The sequence below is a fragment of the Diabrotica virgifera genome, chromosome 5 (genome assembly GCF_917563875.1).
Source record: "Diabrotica virgifera virgifera chromosome 5, PGI_DIABVI_V3a".
Classification (NCBI taxonomy): Eukaryota; Metazoa; Arthropoda; class Insecta; order Coleoptera; family Chrysomelidae; genus Diabrotica; species Diabrotica virgifera.
Genome location: NC_065447.1, coordinates 60589216 through 60611621, shown reverse-complemented (window position 1 = coordinate 60611621; position 22406 = coordinate 60589216). Strand labels below are relative to the sequence as shown.

At 32.3% G+C, this 22406-nt stretch overlaps 1 protein-coding gene across 9 annotated transcripts in view; it reads right to left on the bottom strand.

Moving 5' to 3' along the window:
• LOC114330865 (muscle LIM protein 1) overlaps positions 1-22406 on the bottom strand; it is a 61660-nt gene that overhangs the window by 24309 nt on the left and 14945 nt on the right. For 3 of the 9 annotated variants that reach the window (XR_007698237.1, XM_050651461.1, XM_028280296.2), the window contains exons 4-6: positions 14610-14739; positions 7342-7438; positions 3406-3490 (exon numbers count right to left, since the gene is read on the bottom strand). Coding sequence is in view for 4 of the 9 variants with exons in the window: in XM_050651461.1 (XP_050507418.1) it covers positions 3406-3490; positions 7342-7438; positions 14610-14739 (312 nt within the window). In the remaining 5 variants the exon portion in view is untranslated. Of the gene's footprint in view, positions 1-3405; positions 3491-7341; positions 7439-7586; positions 7684-14609; positions 14740-22406 lie in introns of all 9 variants that reach the window. The other 6 variants (XR_007698240.1, XR_007698241.1, XR_007698238.1 and 3 more) reach the window with 3 other exon arrangements.

Below are 22406 nucleotides of genomic sequence, written 5' to 3'. Positions count from 1 at the left end.
TCGTTGATCCTCTTTCGGTTTAACTGCCCAACATTCTGTTCCGTGCATCATAGCCGGTCTTATGGCTGCTGTATAGAATTTACCTTTCAGCTTTATTTTTCTGTCACACAACAGACCATTAGCTTCTTTCCATTTCATTCATCCAACCCAACTTATACTGAATACATTCCCATCTATTGTCCCATTACTCTGTAATACCCATAGTCCAGAGTAATAAGGATTTTCTCGGGACACTCAAAGATCCAGGTAGCTGACTACTTTTTTAGTTATTGTAGACCTACAGGAAGAAAACCTACCTGTTTTCTGCCTAGAGTTCGCGTCCGTTTTTAATTATTAACAATTTAGTGCAACAATCGCGATTTTTTCGATTTTTTGCACTCTATTCAAAAACTAAACAGTTGACATAAAATTACAAAATTTAGTTTGTAGAACATTGAAAAACCTTCAAAATTCCGATTTTTGAAAGTTAAAAAGTTAATTTGTTGCTACGCAAACTGCAAAATAGGTGAAAATCGTTATTTGTTAGTAACTTTTAATATAACTACCTTAGAACTTTAGTGTTTCACCCAAAGTTGGACATTGGGGTACTTAACAAACTCTCAAAATTTGAGACTGATCCATTAATTAGTTTAAGAGTTATTTTATTTGTTTATCCCAGAGACCTTTATTTTGCAATAAGATAAGACAGAAAATAATGAAGATAGAGCAATTCTGAGTATGACAAATGCAAGTAGAAGAGTGATAGTATCAAAATGTTTTAATAAAAAGATAAAAAAATGATTAATATAGTCAAAAATCCTAATGCCAAATTTTTAAAATTTTGTAGTTTATAATCATTTAGAATAACTTTAAAAATGTTGTCCGTAGAAACAATATTTTTATATATTCGAAAATATAGTATTTTAACACGAATTTTCAAATAAAAAAATTTAGCCTGGGCTCATTTGGGACAAAGTTAGCCATATGTTTTTTTAATTCACAGCTAATTTGTTTATAATAATTAAGGAATCTCATTAATGCCATTTTAAAGAAGGGGATTTGTATTTTTTCTTAAAAATTTGCACAAACATTATAACTTCACAGCACCCTCTACGATTTTTTAAAAATGTAGTGAAAACGATTACTACGGGGAACCTACAAATCCAGCGAGTTAAAATACCGAAAAAGCAATTTCAAACGAATATAATTTGCTGTATCTCCGGATCAACTCAATGGATTTTGATCTTTCTTTTTTTAATTGGTATGTAATTTTTACGTACATTACAAATATGTAATTTGCTTATAAATTTATTAATTAATAAACAGTCTAATTTGTTTAAACAATTCTTAAAAAAAAATTTTTTACAAAAATCAATTATTTAATCATAGTATCATTAATGATCACAGAAAAACTTAAAGTACACTTTAATAAATAAATGATTTTTATTAGATAATTATTTATTGAATATAATTTATTTATTAAAGTTTACCTTAACTTTTTCTATGATTAATAGGAATAATATGATTAAAATCATCGATTTTTGGGAAAAGATTATTTTTTCAAAAATTGTTTAAACAAATTAGACTGTTTATTAATTAATAAATGTCTAAACAAATTACATATTTGTATTGTACAGAAAAATTAAATACAAATTAAAAAAAAAGAACGATCAAAATATATTCAGTAGATCCCGAGATATAAAAAATGATAGTAGTTATAAGTTGCTTTTTTTAATGTTGTTCTGAAGCTATTTTCTTGTGGCATTTTTATAATCAAGTATATTCAAATGGGAAATAAGCCACAATTTTACCTAAAATTGGTCGAAACGTTAATAAAATCATTTTTAGGTAAAATTGTGGCTTGCTTTTTTTAGTTTTTGAACTCGTGCATTTGTCGGCTCCCAGCTTCCCTTCACTTACCACGACTAGTCACCAGTTAAACTACATTTTTAAAAATTCGTGTAAAATACCAGCTTTTATAATATGTAAAATGACTTTTTCTACAGACAATATTTTTAAAGTTATTCTAAATGTTTTTAAACTACAAAATTTCACAAATTTGGCATTAGGATTTTTGACTATATTAGGTATTATAGTTAGGTAATATACTTATGTTAATGCAAAATAAAGGTCTCTGGGATAAACAATTAGAATAACTCTTAAACTGATTAATGGATCGGTCTCAAATTTTGAGGGTTTGTTAAGTACCCCAATACCGAACTTTGGGCTAAACACTAAAGTTCTGAGGAAGTTTTATTAAAAGTTATTAACAAATAACGATTTTCACTTATTTTGCAGTTGGCGTAGCAACAAATTAACTTTTTATCTTTCAACAATCGGCATTTTGAAGGTTTTTTAATGTTCTAAAAAATTAAATTTTGTAATTTCATGTCAACTATTTAGCTTTTAAAAGGGGTGCAAAAAATCAAAAAATCGCGATTTTTGCACTAAATTGTTAATAATTAAAAGACGGACGCGAACTCTAGACAGGAAATAGGTAGGTTTTCTTCATATAGGTCTACAATAACTAAAAAAGTAGTCAGCTACCTGGATCTTTGAGTGTCCCGAACATGGTCTATTTCTAGCTTATTACCCTGGTCTACCATCCTAGATACATAAAACTACTTTTCACAACTATTTCACCATGCAAAGATATCATTTTATTTGTAGTAACTCAATCTTTAAATTAACATTCCAAATATGCTGCTTTGTTTTACTATGTTTAAAACCTTTTTCCTCCAGAGTCTCCACTGTTCCAGTTTTTGTTCCAAGTCGCGTTCACTATTTCCTACTAACACATCATCAGCCTACATTAAGCAGCACGGAATGTAATATCGCTGTTAACTGATTCAAAACTAATGAGAACTATCTTACAAGACCTACCCAACAGAAAAAACAACAGTAACAGGACAACTCTTACAGGACCACCCATACGTAAATTAGAAGTGGAATATGCCTTTAAACATATTAAAAATGGGACAACACCTGGCCACGACAACATATATGCTGAAGAAGTTGCCCAGAAGTTGATAGATAGGAATATCTTATGTAGACTGTTCAACAAAATTTATGACAGCAAGCAAATCCCTACATATTGGCGTAACTCCTAATGGTGGTCTTTAACATATTATTTTCGTTGGAATTTTCAAGTCATACAACGTGTTTTTTTATTTCTACATTATATCAGAATATAATAAACTATGACCTAACTAACAGTGTCTAGCATGGTTTAAAATATAATTAATTATTGATAATTTGCTACATAATATCCTGAAGTTATTAATTGTATTGCCTTCTTTTATTTTTTTAATATACACCTGAAGCACCATTACGGCAAATACATAATATATTAGAGATTATTAGCTATGTACTACGACACTCTTAAAGCCATTTGGTAAGTTTGAGAAAAGCAATAAAAAGTTGTACCTGACGGCAAAACAGTCGCTCTGAAGAGTGCCACCTCCTTGACCATATCCGTAACCTTTAGGTCCAAATCGTTTTCCGTAACAAACTAAGACACAACATTTACTTAAAAAACAATAAACGTATAGTGCTTAGGTAATTAATACATTATATGGAAAAATCAATTTTTGTTTCTGTGTAATAATGAAGTGAAGTAATAAAATCAACAAGAAAAAATTTTCCTACCGTTTTTTGGAAAATCCTATATAAAAGATATATATTCATTACAAATCCTCAAAGGGCTAAATATAAGTAACAGAACGTTTTCGATCTACATAGACCATCATCATTTAATAAATACATAAATACATTTGTAAAATCCCTTTAAATGTTTTAAAAAAGTTGCAACCCACTTTGTGGGTAGGACATAGATGTCCTAACATTAATGTATATGTTAGGGTAAGTGTGATTAATTGGAAATTATTAATAATTACCGGTTACTATTAACACAAACCGAATAGCTAGGTAAAAGTAATAAATATGCCAGAATTAATCACATCGTCCGGTAAATATTAATAAATCCCGGATTAGAACGGTATGTGACAAATTTCAATACCGTTAAGTGCGGAGGAGCTTGCGGAGTGTAGGGAGTGTATTAGTCACTGCGAAATACCAGAGCTAAATACGGCGCATAGCGCACACCACACCACAGTGTTGGTCAATATGTAGTTGGAAGCGGCCACTGTGTAATACACTATTTAATATAGGTATTAAATACATAAGGCTAAAGTAGGGTTAAAAACATCCTTACCTACTGGTACGTTATCCGAAATCAGAAGAAGATTTAGAAGCGATAATAGCAGATCATTCTGATGACGCTGATGATGGAGCAAAGCACCGGTGGTGACATGGAACTCAATAGTACAACCGAGGATTTACAGTTAGCGAATATTGAAGATACAGGTAACACTAACAGCACAATCGAACATAATACGTGTGCGATAATTGCTGTCAATGAGGAAGACAATGCCAGTATTGGCCTTAAAGAAAATGAGGGAGACGAAGAAGATGGCACTGCAATTTGCAAAACTTCAAAAGAAAATTCAGGAGACTCGTAATCTTGCTAAACAGTCACTTGTAAAAGAATCTGACAGAATCTTAAAGCATTATAATGATAGATTCACTGTTAAAAAGGAGGTCAAAGGGTTAGAGTGCGAATTCCAGAAGTTAATAGAGCTAAGGCGGGTAGCCGAAACATTATTGCCATTATTATTCCTGTTATAGATGAAAAACTATACAAGCTAGGCAATAAGCATGGCATTCAAACCAACCTCATGCAAGAAACGAATTTACCACCTGCTAGGGAACACTTATTTCAGTCAATGAAGCGCATGATACTGAGATAAGTCTCAGTGAATGCGTTTGTAAAGATTCGAATTTAGGCAGTCAGAGATTCCGCCATTGAAATTCTATTGGCCAATGCGATTAAAAACGCTGCAAATGCAAAAATTAAGCGTTCTTTGTAATTCTAAGTGCCACAAGAGACTCCTATAAAAACAAGTAATTATAATCTAGTAACTTAAAGCCTAATGCATGTGTATGAGTTTGTTTTTATTTATAAGGTGTCTAGTTGATTTTTCATTAATAAATTATGTTTAATTGTTTAACTTTATTATGAAATTTCATAAATAAACAATAGTGAAGCCCAAAATGCGTTTTAATTACATTAACAAGAATTTTTAGGAAATTATTAATAATAGCCGGTAAATTTAATTATAAAGGCATTATTAATCACATTGACCAGCTGCTACGGTTACTATTAATATTTACGGGTAATTATTAATACAGACCGGATTTATCACATCAAGCGTGACATATATGCTTCAAACAAGCAACGCACATGACTTGTGGGGAGTTATACGATGCTAAAGGCCATGTCTATAAGAATTTTATCCATCCATCCAATAATATAATTTAAAAATATATTTTTAAAACATTTTAAGGGTGTTTACCCATGTATTTTTGGTGGCTCTGCATTAGCCTGTATCAGCCTGTATCAGCACTGATGATGATCTATGTAGACCGAAAACGTTCTGTGATTTAAATGTAGCCCTTTGAGGGTTTTAATAAATATATACCTTTTATAAAGCGACCTTATATATACCTTTTATACGTTTTAGCAAGTTAATCTAAATCTCAATCAACAAAGACACTACATAAACCTATGGGTAAAAACACAATAAGAAGCTGACACATGAGCTTTTTTCCTATTTTAAGTTGTATTCTTTATTACTGAAATTTGTATATTATTATAGTCAATATTCATGTGTCCGGTGTTGCTCTTAAAAGTAAAAGTTTTCTTTTTCTGGCTCTACATCTCATTTTTAAACCCTGGCTTCATCAAAAACTCTCTTCTATTCTTCCCTATTCAAATCAAGTTATCACCATGACAGTGCTTATCAAGTTTTTTTCGATGTTATCTAGATATACTTTTTGGTCTTTCTTTTCCTCTTCCCATTGACTGCTGAAATAATGTCACTTTCATCGGGGACATTTCTTCCATTCCAATTACATCGTCTAGCCATCTTAGATGAATCAGTTTGATATATTGTACATACAATGTTAGGTTCTTGTATCAAATTACAATATGTATACATATTTGGAACAGGCCATAGTCGAATTTTTTTCTTTGGTCACCATCATTTATTCTACCTAGAACTTTATGCAATACCTGTCTTTCAAGTGTTAAGGTGACCTAGATCACAGCATTATATATTTTAGGTTTGTATTTTTACTGAAACACTATTACTTCAGTATTGAGGCCAGCCCATACTAGGGCGGTCCGATATGTAGATACTTAGCCCAGAAAAGAAAAACGAAAATTTTGTGAAAAGTGATAATTTATTTCTTAACATAGTCTCCTTTTAGTTCGATCGTTGACTCAACGATGCTTCTTCAACTCGTCTGAAAACTATGTTTTCTCGAGATATGCAAAGGAGGCATCCGTGGTGGGGACAATCTCCTCATTTGACATCAATTTCTACACGGCGAGTACATTTTTCCAGATTGGAAACAAAACAAATGTACAGGGCTAAATCTGGAGAATACGATGGATCGGGCAGAAGTTAGTAGCCCAATTCCACCAATTTCGCCACGCTAAGCGCAGAGGTGTGTGCAGGTGCATTTTCATGATGAAAGGGCAATTTTTATTCATCAACTGGGGCCGTTAATCCGGCAAAGCAGACGTCTGTAACAATTTTGCCCTTCTTCAGGTGGTTGACATTGTGATTGTAACATTGTGATTCACAAAATTCCATAAAAGGGGTAACCATCACGTTACCGGTGATAAAAAAGTCTTCGTATTCTTCGGAACATGTTCTGCGGCTGACGTCCACTGTTTCGACTGTTACTTGGTCTCTGGTACGTACCAGTGGATTCTTGTTGACGATTACGAAACCACGTAGAAGCTCCTTCGTTTTGCGTTTAATCAGCGCAGCGTCATGTTTGAAGTGGTCTCACGGTTGCGCTTGCTGTCCGGAGTGACCAACTGCGGCACCTATCGCTTCGACAGCTTTCTCATACCCAAAATTTCATTCAGGATTATGACAAACACGTTATTTTGAGATGCCTATTGTGTCAGGTCTCTCGCGCACCTTCAGTTGACGGTCTGCTAATATGAGATCGTGGATTTGTATCACGGTACCCTCTGTGGTAGTCATCCATGTTCTTCGGGGAACCTAATTGTTCATGGGGAACCTATGTTTTTACTGATATTTAACATGGACATGGTTATAATATATTCCATTTTGTTGACTGAGGGATTTATTTTATTGATGGATTTTAAGTTTGCAATACTTGCTTTTTAATTTTTATCTTAACTCTTATAAAAACAATCTACTTATCAAACAAAAATTGATCTTAATCCATTTCCAGATAGATGCAAATGGTACTAAAACACACCTTTACAGTAAATATCCTTGTCAGGACCTTCAGCTACATTGACGGAGTCCAAACCTTTGTTACAGTCAGCACATTTGAAGCAAGTTTTGTGGAAGGCCTTAAAGAAAAGTTAACAAAATCTTAAAAAGTAAACAAAATCAAAACATCAAAACGGGAGCAAAATAACATAAAACAGTGTACAGTACAGTTTCAACATTTTACAGGGACCTGCATGCTCGAAATGTACAAACATTTCTATTTTGTACCTCTGCAATATACCATCCCGTCTGGTCCATCACAGTGTGATGTTGAGTCTAACCATTTCTCACAATTGTTACATCGGAAGCATATTTTGTGCCAGCCCTATGTAAAATTTATATTAAAAAAGTATTGAAACTTATAAATAAATTAATATGGAACCAAATATAGAAAATGGAACCAAATATAGAAAATGGAACCAAATATAGAAAATGGAACCAAATATAGACAATATCTGTTTAAAAAATTTATGTGTCTAAAAATTTGGTTACTGTCCAAATATAAGTACATCAAGAGCGGCTTTTGGGGTTGCTAAACACGAATACGCCCTCAGAACCGACCTCGGAAAACGAAAAACCCTCGAAATTCTAGAAGATGACGTGCATATCAATCGCCCTGGGCACTACATATTCCGAGGGTCGGTTCTGATGTCGGTGTTAAACAACCCCCAAACCCCTTGAGTAATCTATTTGTATGAATTTAGTGCTTAAAGCCCTCAAAGCAGGAACCCTGAGCACCAGGTGCATCGTGGGTCGGTTCTGATTGCGTATTCGTGTTCAGTGACCTAAAAACCGACCCGAATAACAAAATCTGGCCTTTAATATACTGATTTTTATGCAATGTAAATGCAGCTACTTTCCAGCCATTTTTCTATTGTAGACTTTTAACCTAACCTTATCCCGAACACAATTCAAAAAGTTGAAAGTCTCTAGATTAGGGTGCATCGAAAAAGGCGAATTTTATTTTTGCGGTAATACCTCACGAAAGTTGCCCAATCAACTGTTAAGTATTTTGGTAAAATTTTTTCGAAATTGAAAAATATCTTCTGCCCCCCCCCCCCCCAAGACAATTAAAAATGTCAAAAAGTGTTAACAGACGAAAAAAAATTTTATTTCGAAACGAAAATGTAATAGCTCACAAGAGTTGCCTAACACACTATTTAGTATTTTAGTAAAATTGCGTTGTAATAAAAAAATAATTTCTGCCCCCCACGGCAGCTAAAAATTAGAAAAAAAATACATTAATATGCGAATTTATTTTGTAAGGAAAATGTAACACCTTATAGAACTTGAATAAATAAAATCGGTTTAAATTGGAAAATATTTTCTGGTTTCACAAGGCAATTAAAAATGTTACTTAAGAAAAGTATACTAAAACATTCTTTTTATAATAAAATACCCTAACTTATCCATCTCCCTGACGTCACCCAAGTTTTGTAATACTAAAATAAATATAAAGCAAAGTACAAAATTAGGTATATAAATATTACAAAAAAATATGCTAAAAGCATTCTATTCGAAGATATCTTCCGATTTAGCATTAAAGTGAGGCATTGATAGAAATCAATTCGAGTATTTATAAATCCATCCCTCTAGTACGCTTCACAAACTGCTAGAGAAGCTTGTATCACAAGCTTGACACATCGTTCTACACATTGTTTGTGGCAGTGATATTTCTCAATCTCAATGTTAAAAGGGTCTAAGTTAGGATTCTTAATAAAATCTCGCAGATTGTCACTCGAAAATCTAGAGAATATAGGTGGTTCTGTAAGGTTCTTGTTAGTTAATTAACTCAAAGTAGTCGTTCAAATCAAAATTTGTATATGAGAAAGTTTGAAGACCCTCACGTTTTTTGATTTGGTCACTGGCAAACTTCTTTTGATGTCCAAGGGGTAGATCATTTAAATGTCGCAGACGTACAAACCACTGAAGCTGTTTTTTAAGATGTTCTTCTAACAGCCGTATTAGATCACCCTTAACGCCAGTATTTACGACCGTTTCGTCACATGCAATAGCTGGATTTGATACTTTCTGATATACCAGACAGCGGATACCCATATCCGAAATATTTGCACCCTGGCTCATACACAAGTGTTATGTATTCTTCCACGATCGATTGACTATGGGTCTTGGTACTGTTTTTTACTTGAGCTAAAGTTTTGTCTTTGCGTCGGTAACTTTCTCCTTTTACCGTTGTTCTCTCTGATTATATATTTTTTTTGTTTTCCCTATCAATCGTGCTTATCACCATTTTTCTGATACCTCTTTGATTTAATAGAAATTCGCGCTCATCCAGAGGCACTTTTTGAGATTTGCTACAAAGACAATTAATCAGAGTGTCACATTTGCATGCTGCAAGATCGAAACGTGTAGTTTTACTTTTGTTCTTAAAGCGTTGCATTTTATTTTTGTAAAATTCACTGTTTTGCCTGGTCTTAAATAGTTTCATAAGTTTGATATTTATATTTGTCATGATAGGCTTTTAAAAGCTGAATAATTCTTGTATGTTAAATTATTGGAATTAAAGCCTTTTTCCATATTTCCTCCAATTTAATTGCAACCTGTTCGGCAATACCAGAAAATTCTGGCTTTTTCTTGCTGAGTTTTTTATCCTCTTGCAGCCACAAAACTTCATCGCTTGTTTGTATTTCGGTAAAACATTTTCAAGTATATTTGGTGGTTGCCCAAAAATGGGGCGGTCCACAGCACATCTTGATTTTATTCCCCATTGTCCTGGTTTATCTATTTTAAAAATCTTTAATTTACAAACAACAATAATAACAAAGTAAAGCATCGCACCAAACATAAGTGAAAATTACACGCACGGACTCACGAAGCGGGATATTTCAAAGGGTTTAGGCAGACTGAAAAAACCAAATAAAACTTTAAATATCGTTTAAATTTGTAATTAACAACATTTTATGATTTCTTTAATTGATCTTAGATCGAGTTAACACATATTTTATTCCAAATAATATAGATTGAAATTTCCATAAAAATCAGATATATTTAATAAAATTCAAGGTCGTTGGGGGGGGGGAGGGGGGGGGCAGAAAATTCGCTTAGAAAAAAAATTTGAAAATATTAATATGCTGAAAAATAATACTAGCAACTTTTTCACGCTATTAGACATGACATTTCCAACTTTTATTTTTTCGATGCACCCTACTTCTAGGTGCTTTAATTAAAAGTCGATTTATTCTGGTGTTTTTAGTTAGCCTTTAACACAAACTAAACTGAACCATTAATAAGAACGGGTTAGCCTATTTTGGTGAGTTTTTGGAAATTATAAAATATGCTTTTGATATGCAGACTGCTGGATTTTGAGTGCCTGGTGGTGTGCTCTCTGTGCTTACCGAGTCGTTCTGAGGAGTCCAAAAGGACCAAATGTGCACAAGCGAATGGTGGTAGTCTCTGTATCGAACTTAAATCTTAAACTGTATTTCTTTCAGTGGCGGCTCGTGGCTTTAGGGACAGGGTCGGCAAGGTTTTGTCTCCTCAGATAGGTATGCCATCTAATTAAAAGGCTTAAATTTCATAGAAGATTTTGGTTTTTGTTTTTTTTTTGTTTTTTCCTATAAATTTAGAACCTAAACCTGTTTATAAATTAACTCTAGTCTATGTTGTTTCGAAGTAGCAATTAGCAAAATGGGTTATAACGTCATTATATAACTTATTATTGTTTTGGAGAGGTTTTAAACGTTTTTTTCTATTGACATTTGAGACAAGTTTGGCATTCTCTCTTGTTTCATGGTGTTTCGGCAATACGTTTTGACTCTTTTGAGACAAGAGAAATCCCGTTCATTTGAGGCAGAATTTGCCCACATTTGAGCACAATAATTTATAATTTCGGGAACAGTTTGTTTTACCTAATGACTTGCAGTATATAAAATTAAACATATTTTGTAACTTATCCCACCTTCCGAAAATATTTAGATCAGCATATAAAACTGTTAATCCATTTTCTTCTTTTATTTGATTAAAGAATGATGGATAATTTTTAATGAACTTTTCTAATAAATATTTTGAAAAATCTTTGGAAATAATAATTGAGTTATCCTTCTACTAAAAAGGTCCGGAACATTGTTTAAATACTTAATTAAAATGTCAAAAAATGAAGAAAAACGATTTTTTTCTTCGTTTTTTGATTTTAACTTTCAAAGTATTCACTTCAGAGAAAAGTTACACTGACATAAAAGTTGCGTAATTAAATTTTCTACAATACAGAATTGGTTAAAAATTTTAAAAAGTGTCATCCTTGTTGCAAAACGGCAATAATTGCGAAAAAAACATAAAAAATAAGTATTCCCATTTTCCGTTTTTCAACCATTTATGCTACACTTACGACCTTCATGTTTTAACCAGAAAACCTATATGATATACTAAAACAATACTTTAAATTTCATTAAGATCCATTCAATGCATTTTGCAAAATAAATTTTGCAATCCAGCTTTTGCAAAAAAATTAATTTTTTCAAAATGTTGCAGTACTGACAATAAAGCAAATAGTAAGTTGAATCTTTTTTACATATAGAAGAAAGGTATTACAGTATTCTTCTATACGTAAAAATAAATTCAACTTGCTGTCTGCGTTATTTTCAGTTCTGCAACATTTTGGAAAAATGAATTTTTTTGCGAAAGCTGGATTGCAAAATTTATCTTACAAAATCTATTGAACCGAGCTTAATGAAATTCACAGTATTGTTTCATTATATGACATAGTTTTCCTTGGTAAAATTATAGGTCCTAATTGTAGCATAAACGGTTGAAAAACGTCAAATGCGAATATGTACTTGTTTTTTATGATTTTTTCGCAATTATTGCTATTTTGCAACAAGGGTGACAATTTTTAAAATTTTGAACTAATCCTATATTGTAGAAAATTTAATTACGCAACTTTTATGTCAGTACAACTTTTCTCGAAAATGAACACTTTTAAAGTTATAATCAAAAAATGAAGAAAAAAATCGAATTTTTCCTTCATTTTTTGACATTTTGATTATTTAAACAATGTTCCGGACCTTTTTGAGTGGGAGGATAACTCAAATATTAGATATTATATGAGTTATTTTCAAGCAATTTCTGCAAACAAATATGAGTCATCTCTCAACGTCCAAATTAATTTTAATAATATTTTTACAGATGCGCCCTGGTCTATAGGTACGTGTCTTGTTGCCGTTTGCAGATCACCGCTCGGCAGATTATTTATCTGCCGTACTTGCCATTCAAATAAATACAGGGAATGTATAATTGGTTGCCTATCGGCTAATATTCCATAGCTTCTTATTACAAGCAAATAATGGTCAATCTGGGGACGGCTTGCTGAAGCGGGCCTTATAAGAATTCACACAATCGCAATCAGGTGCATAGCTAGGATCATTAATTTGAAAAGTCTCTTACGCACAGCGCACAAGGATAACTTAACGTATCGGATCGATCGAATTCTTTTAAAAACAATGAATAAAATTTAGTCTGTATTATCTCACAGATATTTTTTTTATTTCACAGAAACGAATATCAGCAACTCTGATTATAGCCAGGGAGGTAGTGTCAAATTTGACCGGAGCATTTTAGCATGGCTGCTTTCTTTTTATTTAGTTAGGTGTCCCAAAGCTTATTAACAAATGATGTGTCAGCTGGCCCAAAACCGGGGATTTTAGACAAGAAAAGGTAAAATATGAAACTTGATGGAAACACGCTACAACTTATGTCAAATATTTATCTACGTGACTTACAACTCTTAATAGCCTTGCTGACTTCTCTCCTAGCTTTCACTCAGGCAATCCGGGTTCAAATCCGGGCGTTTAAATTTTTTTTTTAAATTGACATTTTATTTTGAAAAATAATTATTTTTATAATACCACGTTTGTATTATTTATACGAGACAATATAAAAAAATCTGTATGTCTTTTATAGAATTATGCATAGAACTTATGAAATAGAAGTATGCATTTGATCATAAATATTATGATTGACCTTAATGAGCAAAGTTGTCTTAAATGAACCCCTGAAGCTTCCTGAGTTAGTACGACCAATCTAAGTGAAAAAGGGGGTTGCCCTCCCCACCCCCTCCCGAAATTGTTTTTATTTTTTGGACAAACTGTTTTTTCTTAATGTAATATGATGTAGAACCAAAAGATACATACAACTCTAATTTTTCACTTTTCTGTCACCAACCCCCATTTTTTAATAGCAATCTAAATATTTCCCTGTTCTCTATAATAGGTATATAAAAATGGATGTTTGTCTGTATAAGGAGCGAGTTAAATTATTACTAAATAGCTTTGTCATGAAATATATCCAGTGGTTACAGCTAATTCCTTCCAAACGGAATATATCCAATAGAAAATAGCTATCGAAAGTGTGCAAATCAATCAAAACACAATAAATCCAGTATTCCGCTGAATAACGCCCTTATTATAAAAATAATTATTTTTCAAAATAAAATGTCAATTTTAAAAACAAAAAAAAAATCAACGCCAGGATTTGAACCCGGATTGCCTGAGTGAAAGCTAGGAGAGAATTCAGCAAGGCTATTAAGAATTGTAAGTCACGTAGATAAATATTTGACATAAGTTGTAGCGTTTTTCCATAAAGTTTCATATTTTATCTTTTCTTGTCTAAAATCCCCGGTTTTGGGCCAGCTGACACATCATTTGTTAATAAGCTTTGGAATACCTAACTAAATAAAAAGAAAGCAGCCATGCTAAAATGCTCCGGTCAAATTTGACACTACCTCCCTGGCTATTAACTTATATATATATATATATATATATATATATATATATATATATATATATATATATATATATATATATATATATATATATATATATATATATATATATATATATATATATATATATATATTTATAAAAATCTATAATGTATCTATAAATGTGTGGGTCGGCACTGCCGACACTGCCGACCCTGACCAGCAGCCACTGATTCCTTTACTTTCATTTTCTCACAAAATTGAGTACTAGGTATCAAATCCGTTAGAGTTTTGCCTAGATAAATAGACGTGTTATGGAATGCAAGTTTTATATTCCTCACATCTATCTAATTATCGTCTGTTTGCTTTGCAAAGTATAGAAAGCTCGGGTTTAGGATGTCGCCAGAATTGATTTCAAACGCAAGAATTTAGATCTCTGGATATTTGAATTTCGTTTGTTTTTTGTTTAAGACACATTACTGTTTAATCATCTTAAATAAAGATTCTGACACCGAATGAACATTATCAATACTTACTCTTCCACGGGCAAGCATTTGCTCGGCAGCATAGACATAGCCTCCGCATCGGGGACATCCTTCGCCGTCAGGAGCTTTAGCGATAGCTCTGGGCAGCAAAGGAGCACGGCTTTTGACAAAGTCTTCATCGCTGAAAAGACAACGAGTTAGTAGTACTACTTTTATCATGCCAAATACTATTAAGGGGATCGGAACAAAATGCAAAATTTTGACGGATGTCAAAATTTTCAATGTGTTCTAAATGTATTCAGTTTATTCAAATCCTGAGAAAACTAATAAGTATTTTTCAAAAATTTAAACGCAGAATGCCTTTATTACCGAGGGCCGAAAGTCCCTTAGAATAAATAGAAAGTTTCTTTTGAATGAAATATTTGCAATTAAATATCACACTAAATTTTCACTTTTATTTTCACCCCTGTAACTTATTAAAATAAACATCATAGAAGATTTCGGGGAGTTTCGGCCCTCGGTAATAATATCATATTTCATTCTGCGTTTAAATTTTTCAAATTTATTAGTTTTCTAAGCATTTGAAAAAAATGAATACATTTAAAACACATTGAAAATTTTGACATGCGTCAAAATTTTGCATTTTGCTCCGTTCCCCTTAATAAATTATGTTAAACGTGTTAATAAGCATTATACAAATTAAGAAAAATGTTATGATTAGCTAAAGTTTTGAAGTATTTATTGTCTAGCAATAAATATTTTGTTGCTCTATAAAATAAAAATGAGTGTTTAAATATGTAATTCATTTTGCTGGATTACGTAATGTTTTTTGGAGACGCATGATCGCATTGGTATATTTTAAATATAAAAAATAAAGTTAGAAACTTTACAAAAAATTTACAAAAAAATAATTATCGATAGTTTAAAAAAACGTTCTTGAAATATTATTAGTAGCTGCTGGAACGTCTTTAATCAGGTACCAGCAGTAATCGGGAAGCAAATTCACTATATTTTTTCTTGGCTACCATTTCTTCATTTCTGATACATCTTGTTAAAATCGTTCTCTATTGCTGACCTTTATACACTTCTCCAAGAAATTAACGCGCCACAATAAAAATGGGCAATTTTTAATGTCTGTAATTTCCTTAATATGTTGTCCGATTTAAGTGACTTTTTAATATGTTATGACCTTATTCTTTAACAATATCGCTCTAAGAATATTGTCGCTAGACAGCTAAATTGTCATTGAAGGTATACCAGGTGTACAAATCAAATTGTGTTATTTTCACAAAGTTCGCCTCACTATGTGGAATATTCTAGCTAGTCTATCATTTATAAAAATGAAAACCCAACTACAGCCTCATGATTTCTTGACATTTTGTTTTTTGAAATTTTTTTTATTGTTTCATAAAAAAATGGTTTTATATAGTTACCAAGCTCCACCATCTAACGAATAATTAGGATATCTGATACCGCAGTGATTTCTTCCTGCAGCCCAACCTCGAAAACAGTATTTGACAAGTTCAGTGTTCAATAAAATTATTTTTCTTTAATATTAAGGCCTTCGGCTATCTCGTTACCTTTGACCTTTCTGCGATATAATTTTCGTTGGGACCTCCAGTCATTTTTAAGACTTTCAGCCATCTTGTACAAGTCTTGCTGTAACGTAGAGACAAGTCTGCCGATGTGTTCAATAAAATAAGTTTGTTCAAGGATCTGTGTTACACTTTGATGTTTCTTGTGCTGTCTTGTGATTGTTCTTGCTACTCTTGTTTGTCTGAGGGATTAGCCGAACTACCTCTGAGAAAAGTTGAAAACAGTAGGGAACTCTATGATTTTCTTTGTGGTAGTGAAGGGGAGATAGTTTAGCTAAGGCCAAGACCTCCTCAAAATCAATCGTGGATTTTAAAACGGTAACAACGTGGGTTTTACCGCTTTACCTTACAATCTTTAATCTTAGATTAATCTCTCTAATGCGATGTTTGCGCCTATTCATATACCCTTGACCATATCTCTTGTATAAAATCATGATTATTTATACCGTTCTGAAGATATTTTCTTGTGACATTTAACTTTAGTAATTCTTCTTATTTAAGTGCCATCTCCGCGTCGGAGGTCGGCAATCATCATACCTTCGGACAATCGGACCTTGGAGACGGCTGCTCTGAAAAGTTCGTTTGATGTACATCCGTACCATTCTCTCAGGTTGCCCAGCCACAATATTCTACGTCTCCCTATGCTTCTTTTTCCTTGAATCTTCTTCTGCATAATCAATTGGAGCAAGTTGTATCTCTCTCCACGTGTAATATGTCCGAGATATTCCAATTTTCTTGTTTTTTTTTTCTTCTTTTTTCTTTTCTTGTAATTAATATACCTTTAATCTGCAATTAGGTATAGACTTAATCGAAACAACTAATTTTAAGCTAATATCAAGGGATCTGTAAGGGTAAGGTAGTAATTTACAAGAGATTAGCCTATTGGCGAATATATCAAGCCTTTCTTCGAACCTTAAAAGATCTTGTTTTTCGGAAAAGTTAGTAAAATTTAATTTCAATTACGAAAATAAAATGTGTCTTCCTTAACTTAATGTTTTATTGTTATCGTCTTTAGACCAATTGTCCACCCACTTTCGATTTTGTTAGTGTTGTTATCCTTTTTGGTTTTATTTGAAACACATAATAGAGAGATATTGCACAGCCACTTTTGCATTTTCTGTATTACAGCCATATGCACGCGTTATTTTAACAGTAGAACATGCGCTGATGTGGTATTTGGCTTACGCTGCGTTATCGGAAATAGTGCCTGCCGTTATTAGGGGAGCCGTTAATTATTAGAGCTGTGTGGTATTCGTTGCGCTATTTTCTTTTCAAGTAATGTTTGTTGTTTGTCTTTCATTTAAACCAAGTTTATTTGTAATAATTTTCTAATAGTTCAGAGAGATAGGTAAAAAATTATCCTATTGGTGACACAACCCCCTCCAAGCCGAAATCAAATTTTTTGAATAGTATAGACTATAGACTATAGACATCTATAATAATAAACTATATGTTTCCTGTAGCCGATTTTGATGATATACATAGTTATAAACAAATGAAGATCAAACAACCATATATTTTCGCATTTATCGTCTATATACCTAAAAATTAAACATTTTAAACAAATTTGAGAGTAAGAAACTCATAAATCGTATAAAAAACTTCAATATGGCGTTTGCTGAATATGTCTATCCTTATTGGTTGCTTAGAAAATTGCAAAATAAATCATAAATTTTAAGTTTTATATAAATATTCATAACTTATGTAAAAATTAACTTTCGTTATATAACCTTCGTATTACACGGAATGCTGAGACCTCTGGTCCTTAAACCATATCCTAAATTTTAAAGCAATTGGTCAAATAGTTTAAAATTTATTTAATTTGTTTATGCCAAATTAATTTTTTTGCAACACTATAAGTACGAAAATGATGAAGTTACAGTAATACTTTGCATAGTTTATGAAAGAAGAAGATTTACACTATTAATTTAATTAAAAAAATGATAAAATAATTCTAAATACTTCAAAATTATTTTGCAAGAACATGTGAATTAAAAAAGGGGGCTAACTTCGTCCCTAATTATCCTAGGAAAATTGTTTTTCTTTCTAAATGTGTATAAAAATTCAATCTTTCTAAATATGAAAAAATAATTTTTCCACGGGTAACGGTTAAAAAGGTATTCTAATTTTTTTAAGTAAGCAAAAAATCGACATATTTTTGCAAAATAATTTTACACTGTTTAAAATTACTTTCTGTCATTTTTTTTTTAAATTAAGTGATTAGTATAAATCTTCTTCTTTCATAAACTGTCCGAAGTGTTACTGTAGCCTCATAATTTTCTGACTTATAGTGTTGCAAAAAAATTAATTTGGGATAAACAAACTAAATAACTTTGTAACTGTTTGACCAATTGCTTTGAAATTTAAAATATAATTTAAGCAAAAGAAGTCTCAGCATTCCGTGTAACAAAAAGTTTCTATCTTAATTTTTACATAAGTTATGAACATTTAGGAGGAGAAAATAATCCAGATGACCTCGACTTAGAAGATGAAACTATTAAGAAATGTGACCAATGTACATATTTGGGGGTAAAACTGACAAAGACAGGACGAAGTGATGAAGCCATAAAAGACAGAATAACCAAAGGAAAACAAGTTATAGGTGCGTTGAATTCAGTATTATGGCAAAAAAATATAAGACCGGAAACGAAAAAACGAATATATAATACCATATTAAAACCAGTAATCGTCTATGGCTCAGAAGTGTGGCAGTTATCACAAAAACTTAAAGGTAACCTATTGGCAGTTGAAATGGATTTTTGGAGGAGAGCAGCGGGAAAGTCTAGATTAGAACATGTGAAAAATGAGGACATCAGGAGACAAATGAAAGTACAAAGATCAATTATAGAAGACATCGAAAAACAACAACTAATATGGTACGGACATGTTAGACGTATGGGGGAAGAAAGACTACCCAAAAAGATATTAGAATGGGTACCACCAGAGAAAAGAAAACGAGGACGACCACCAACAACATGGATCCAAGGAATCTCAAAAGCAATGTCAGCAAGAAATCTATCTGAAGAAGACTGGCAGAATAGACAGGCTTGGCGAACGGGAACCCAAAGGCGTATTACGCTGTGAACGGGATTTATATATATATATGAACATTTATAAAATCTCAAAATTTATAATTTATTTTGAAATTTTCTAAGCAACAAATAAGGATAGACATATTCAGCGAACGCCATATCGAAGCTTTTTATATGATTGATGAGTTTCTTATTCTCAAATTTGTTTAGAATGCTTTACTTTTTAGTAATAGACAAAAAAGCGAAAATTTACCGTTTTTTGATCTTCATTTGTTTATAACTATGTATATAGTCGGTTCGCTAAACTCAGGCACAACTGGCTAGTGATTTTAGTAAGTAATTTTGCCAATTTGGTAAAACTGATTGACAAATTGTTAATAATTACTAAATAGTTAGTAATTTTGCCAATTTTGGCAAAATTGGCAAAAAACAAAAAAATTACCTACTAAAATCACTAGCCAGTTGTGTCTGAGTTTAGCGAACCGACTATATCATCAAAGTCGGCTGCAGGAAACATATAGGTTATAGTATTTTTACTACAAAAGCGATATTACGTAGGTCAAAATTTTTGACGTAAGAGAACTGTCAAAATATTAGAATGTGACTTTTCATTATTGCCATGTTTATTATAACCACGGCAATAATGAAAGGCCACATTCTAATGTTTTGACAGTTCTCCTACGTCAAAAATTTTGACCTACGTAATGTCGCTTTTGTAGTAAAAATGCAACCGGCGTCAAAATTCAGCCAAATGTTTGTAGCTCAAAACTTCAAAAGTAAGTAATTTTAATCTTGCATTTTATTTAAAATCATTTGTTTATTATTAGAATGTTTTCTAGATAAACAAGGTATTCGCCAAATGAAACAATACCGGAATTTAGATGGCTCCGAAATTGCGCATATAAGTAAATACGTATTTATTTAATTTTTTAGTTGGAGTTTGGAGAAATGGAGTTTGCGGAAAAGTACAAATATCTTGGTCATGAAATACGAATCACGGGAGGCAATCAAACATGCGAATTAAAACGAAGAATTGTCCTCTCTGGGCAGTATACGCCTCAGAGACGTATTCAAAAGTGATCTTCTAATATGCTTGAAACGGAAAGTCTTTAACCAATGCGTTTTGCCGGTTGTGACCTACAGTGCTGAAAATCTAACGTTAACAACCATATCTGCTAGGTTGCCAGCAACAAGCAACAAGCGCTCAGGACAGAAGATAGTGGACTGAAATAGGGGAGGCCTATATCCAGCAGTGGATGCAAAGGACTGATTGATGATGATAATTTATTTTATTGGATTTAGTTGTTATTAACTGTCATATTAACAGTGCTCTATTGCTCTGCGAAAGACAAACAAATACACAAGAACTACAAAGAATGAGAAGAGACCTTGTTGGCATAAATATAGAAAATATAATACATAATGAAGAATTCTTTAATACACTAAACAATTTAGCGGACATAATATCAAAGAAACAATTAGAATTATATAATATTAGACGAAGAAGAAATCAAGTAAATAATATCCAACCTCTATGAATTTGAATAAGAAATTATACAAAAAAAAAATAAAATTGCATATAAAAATATAAAATAAAATATTGGAATAATGAAATAGATATTTATATAATAAAAAATTAAAAATTAATATCAAATATAAAATAAAATAAAATAAATCAAAAATCAAAAAAATTATTAATCAAACAAAAAAAAATTAAACTAAAAACCTGAAATTTTAAAACTCAATTGTCTGAGGCTCACCGAAATATCATTAAGAATATCATAAAGTCGATTAGACCTGCACTTAAAATTATGTATGTATTACACCGTCATCTTAGGCGTCAACGCCCTTCGATAGGGCTCTATGGGGGAGTATCACCGAGCCGCAAGCCCTTATCCCTTGCCGTACTGCTCCCTCATAGGTCGATCAGATGCCCGCATATTCCAGTCTAAGCGCCAGATTCATATTTAGAATTTTATACCGGCGCGTTAGCCTTTTTGTTTTTCCGATGGTCTGGGCTGGGCTTGAACTCACATACCTCAAGGCGAAGTGAAGTGTGGGTCAGCCGCTAGTCGCACTGAGCTATCCGATCGACACTTACTTAAAATTATTCGTGACTATTTTTAGATGAATAGTGCTGGCATTTCTCATCTGAGAATGAGAAATAGGAGCACTTTTATAAAAATTATATGTTAAAAAAAATTAATAATTCATCTTTTGTTTATTAGTTTTTGTTTATGTCATGTATCATTGAACCTTTTACAGAAAAGAAGCATACGAATGCTCTACGTACACATTCGTGCCCTACGTCTTACGTATTTAGACAATACTAAATACTAAAAAGTTGGAGGGGTCGGTTTCTTCATCCATAAAAAACATAAGAAAAACGTAGTTGATATAAAAAGTGTGTCTACAAGAGTTGCCTGTGTAACCCTAAAGCTCAACAACAGGTATAAACTGAAAATTATCCAGGTATACGCTCCAACAACACAACATCCAGACGAAGAAGTTGAAGACTTTTATGATGATATATCTGTAGCTCTAAAAGACACACCCACCCACTTTACAATCCTGTGTGGGGATTTTAATGCAAAATTAGGCCTTAAAGAAGACGAAGCAGAGACATCACTAGGAAATTTTGGAACTCTAGGTAGAAATGAGCGGGGAGAAACACTCTTAGGCTTTTTGCTACAGAATAACTTGTTCCAAATGAACAGTTTTTTCGTTAAAAAAACTACATAGAAGGTGGACGTGGGAAAGTCCTGATGGTAAAACAAGAAATGAAATAGATTACATTATCAGCGACAAAAAACAGATTATCACAGACGTGAGCGTCCTAAATAAATTTACTACAGGAAGTGACCATCGAATGGTAAGAGCCACAATAAAAATAGACCTCAAAAAAGAACGTAATCGTTTGATAAAAAAGAAAACCTTGCAAGCCTGGACTCCCCCATTAAATATTGATAAATACCAACACCATATAAACGCTGCTTTGGAAAGAAATACAACTTCAGATGAAAGTATAAATAGCTTAAATGAAAACATAATTAGAGCCATTGAAGAAAGTCAACGAAAAAACTGCCCAAAAAAGAAGAGAGATGAAAAAATAAGCCCAGAAACTAGAGAACTAATCAAAACGCGAAGTAAAATGAGAGGAAGCGAAAATACTGAAAAAAGTGCGTTAAGAGACATCAACAAGAAAGTGTCAAAGGAAATCA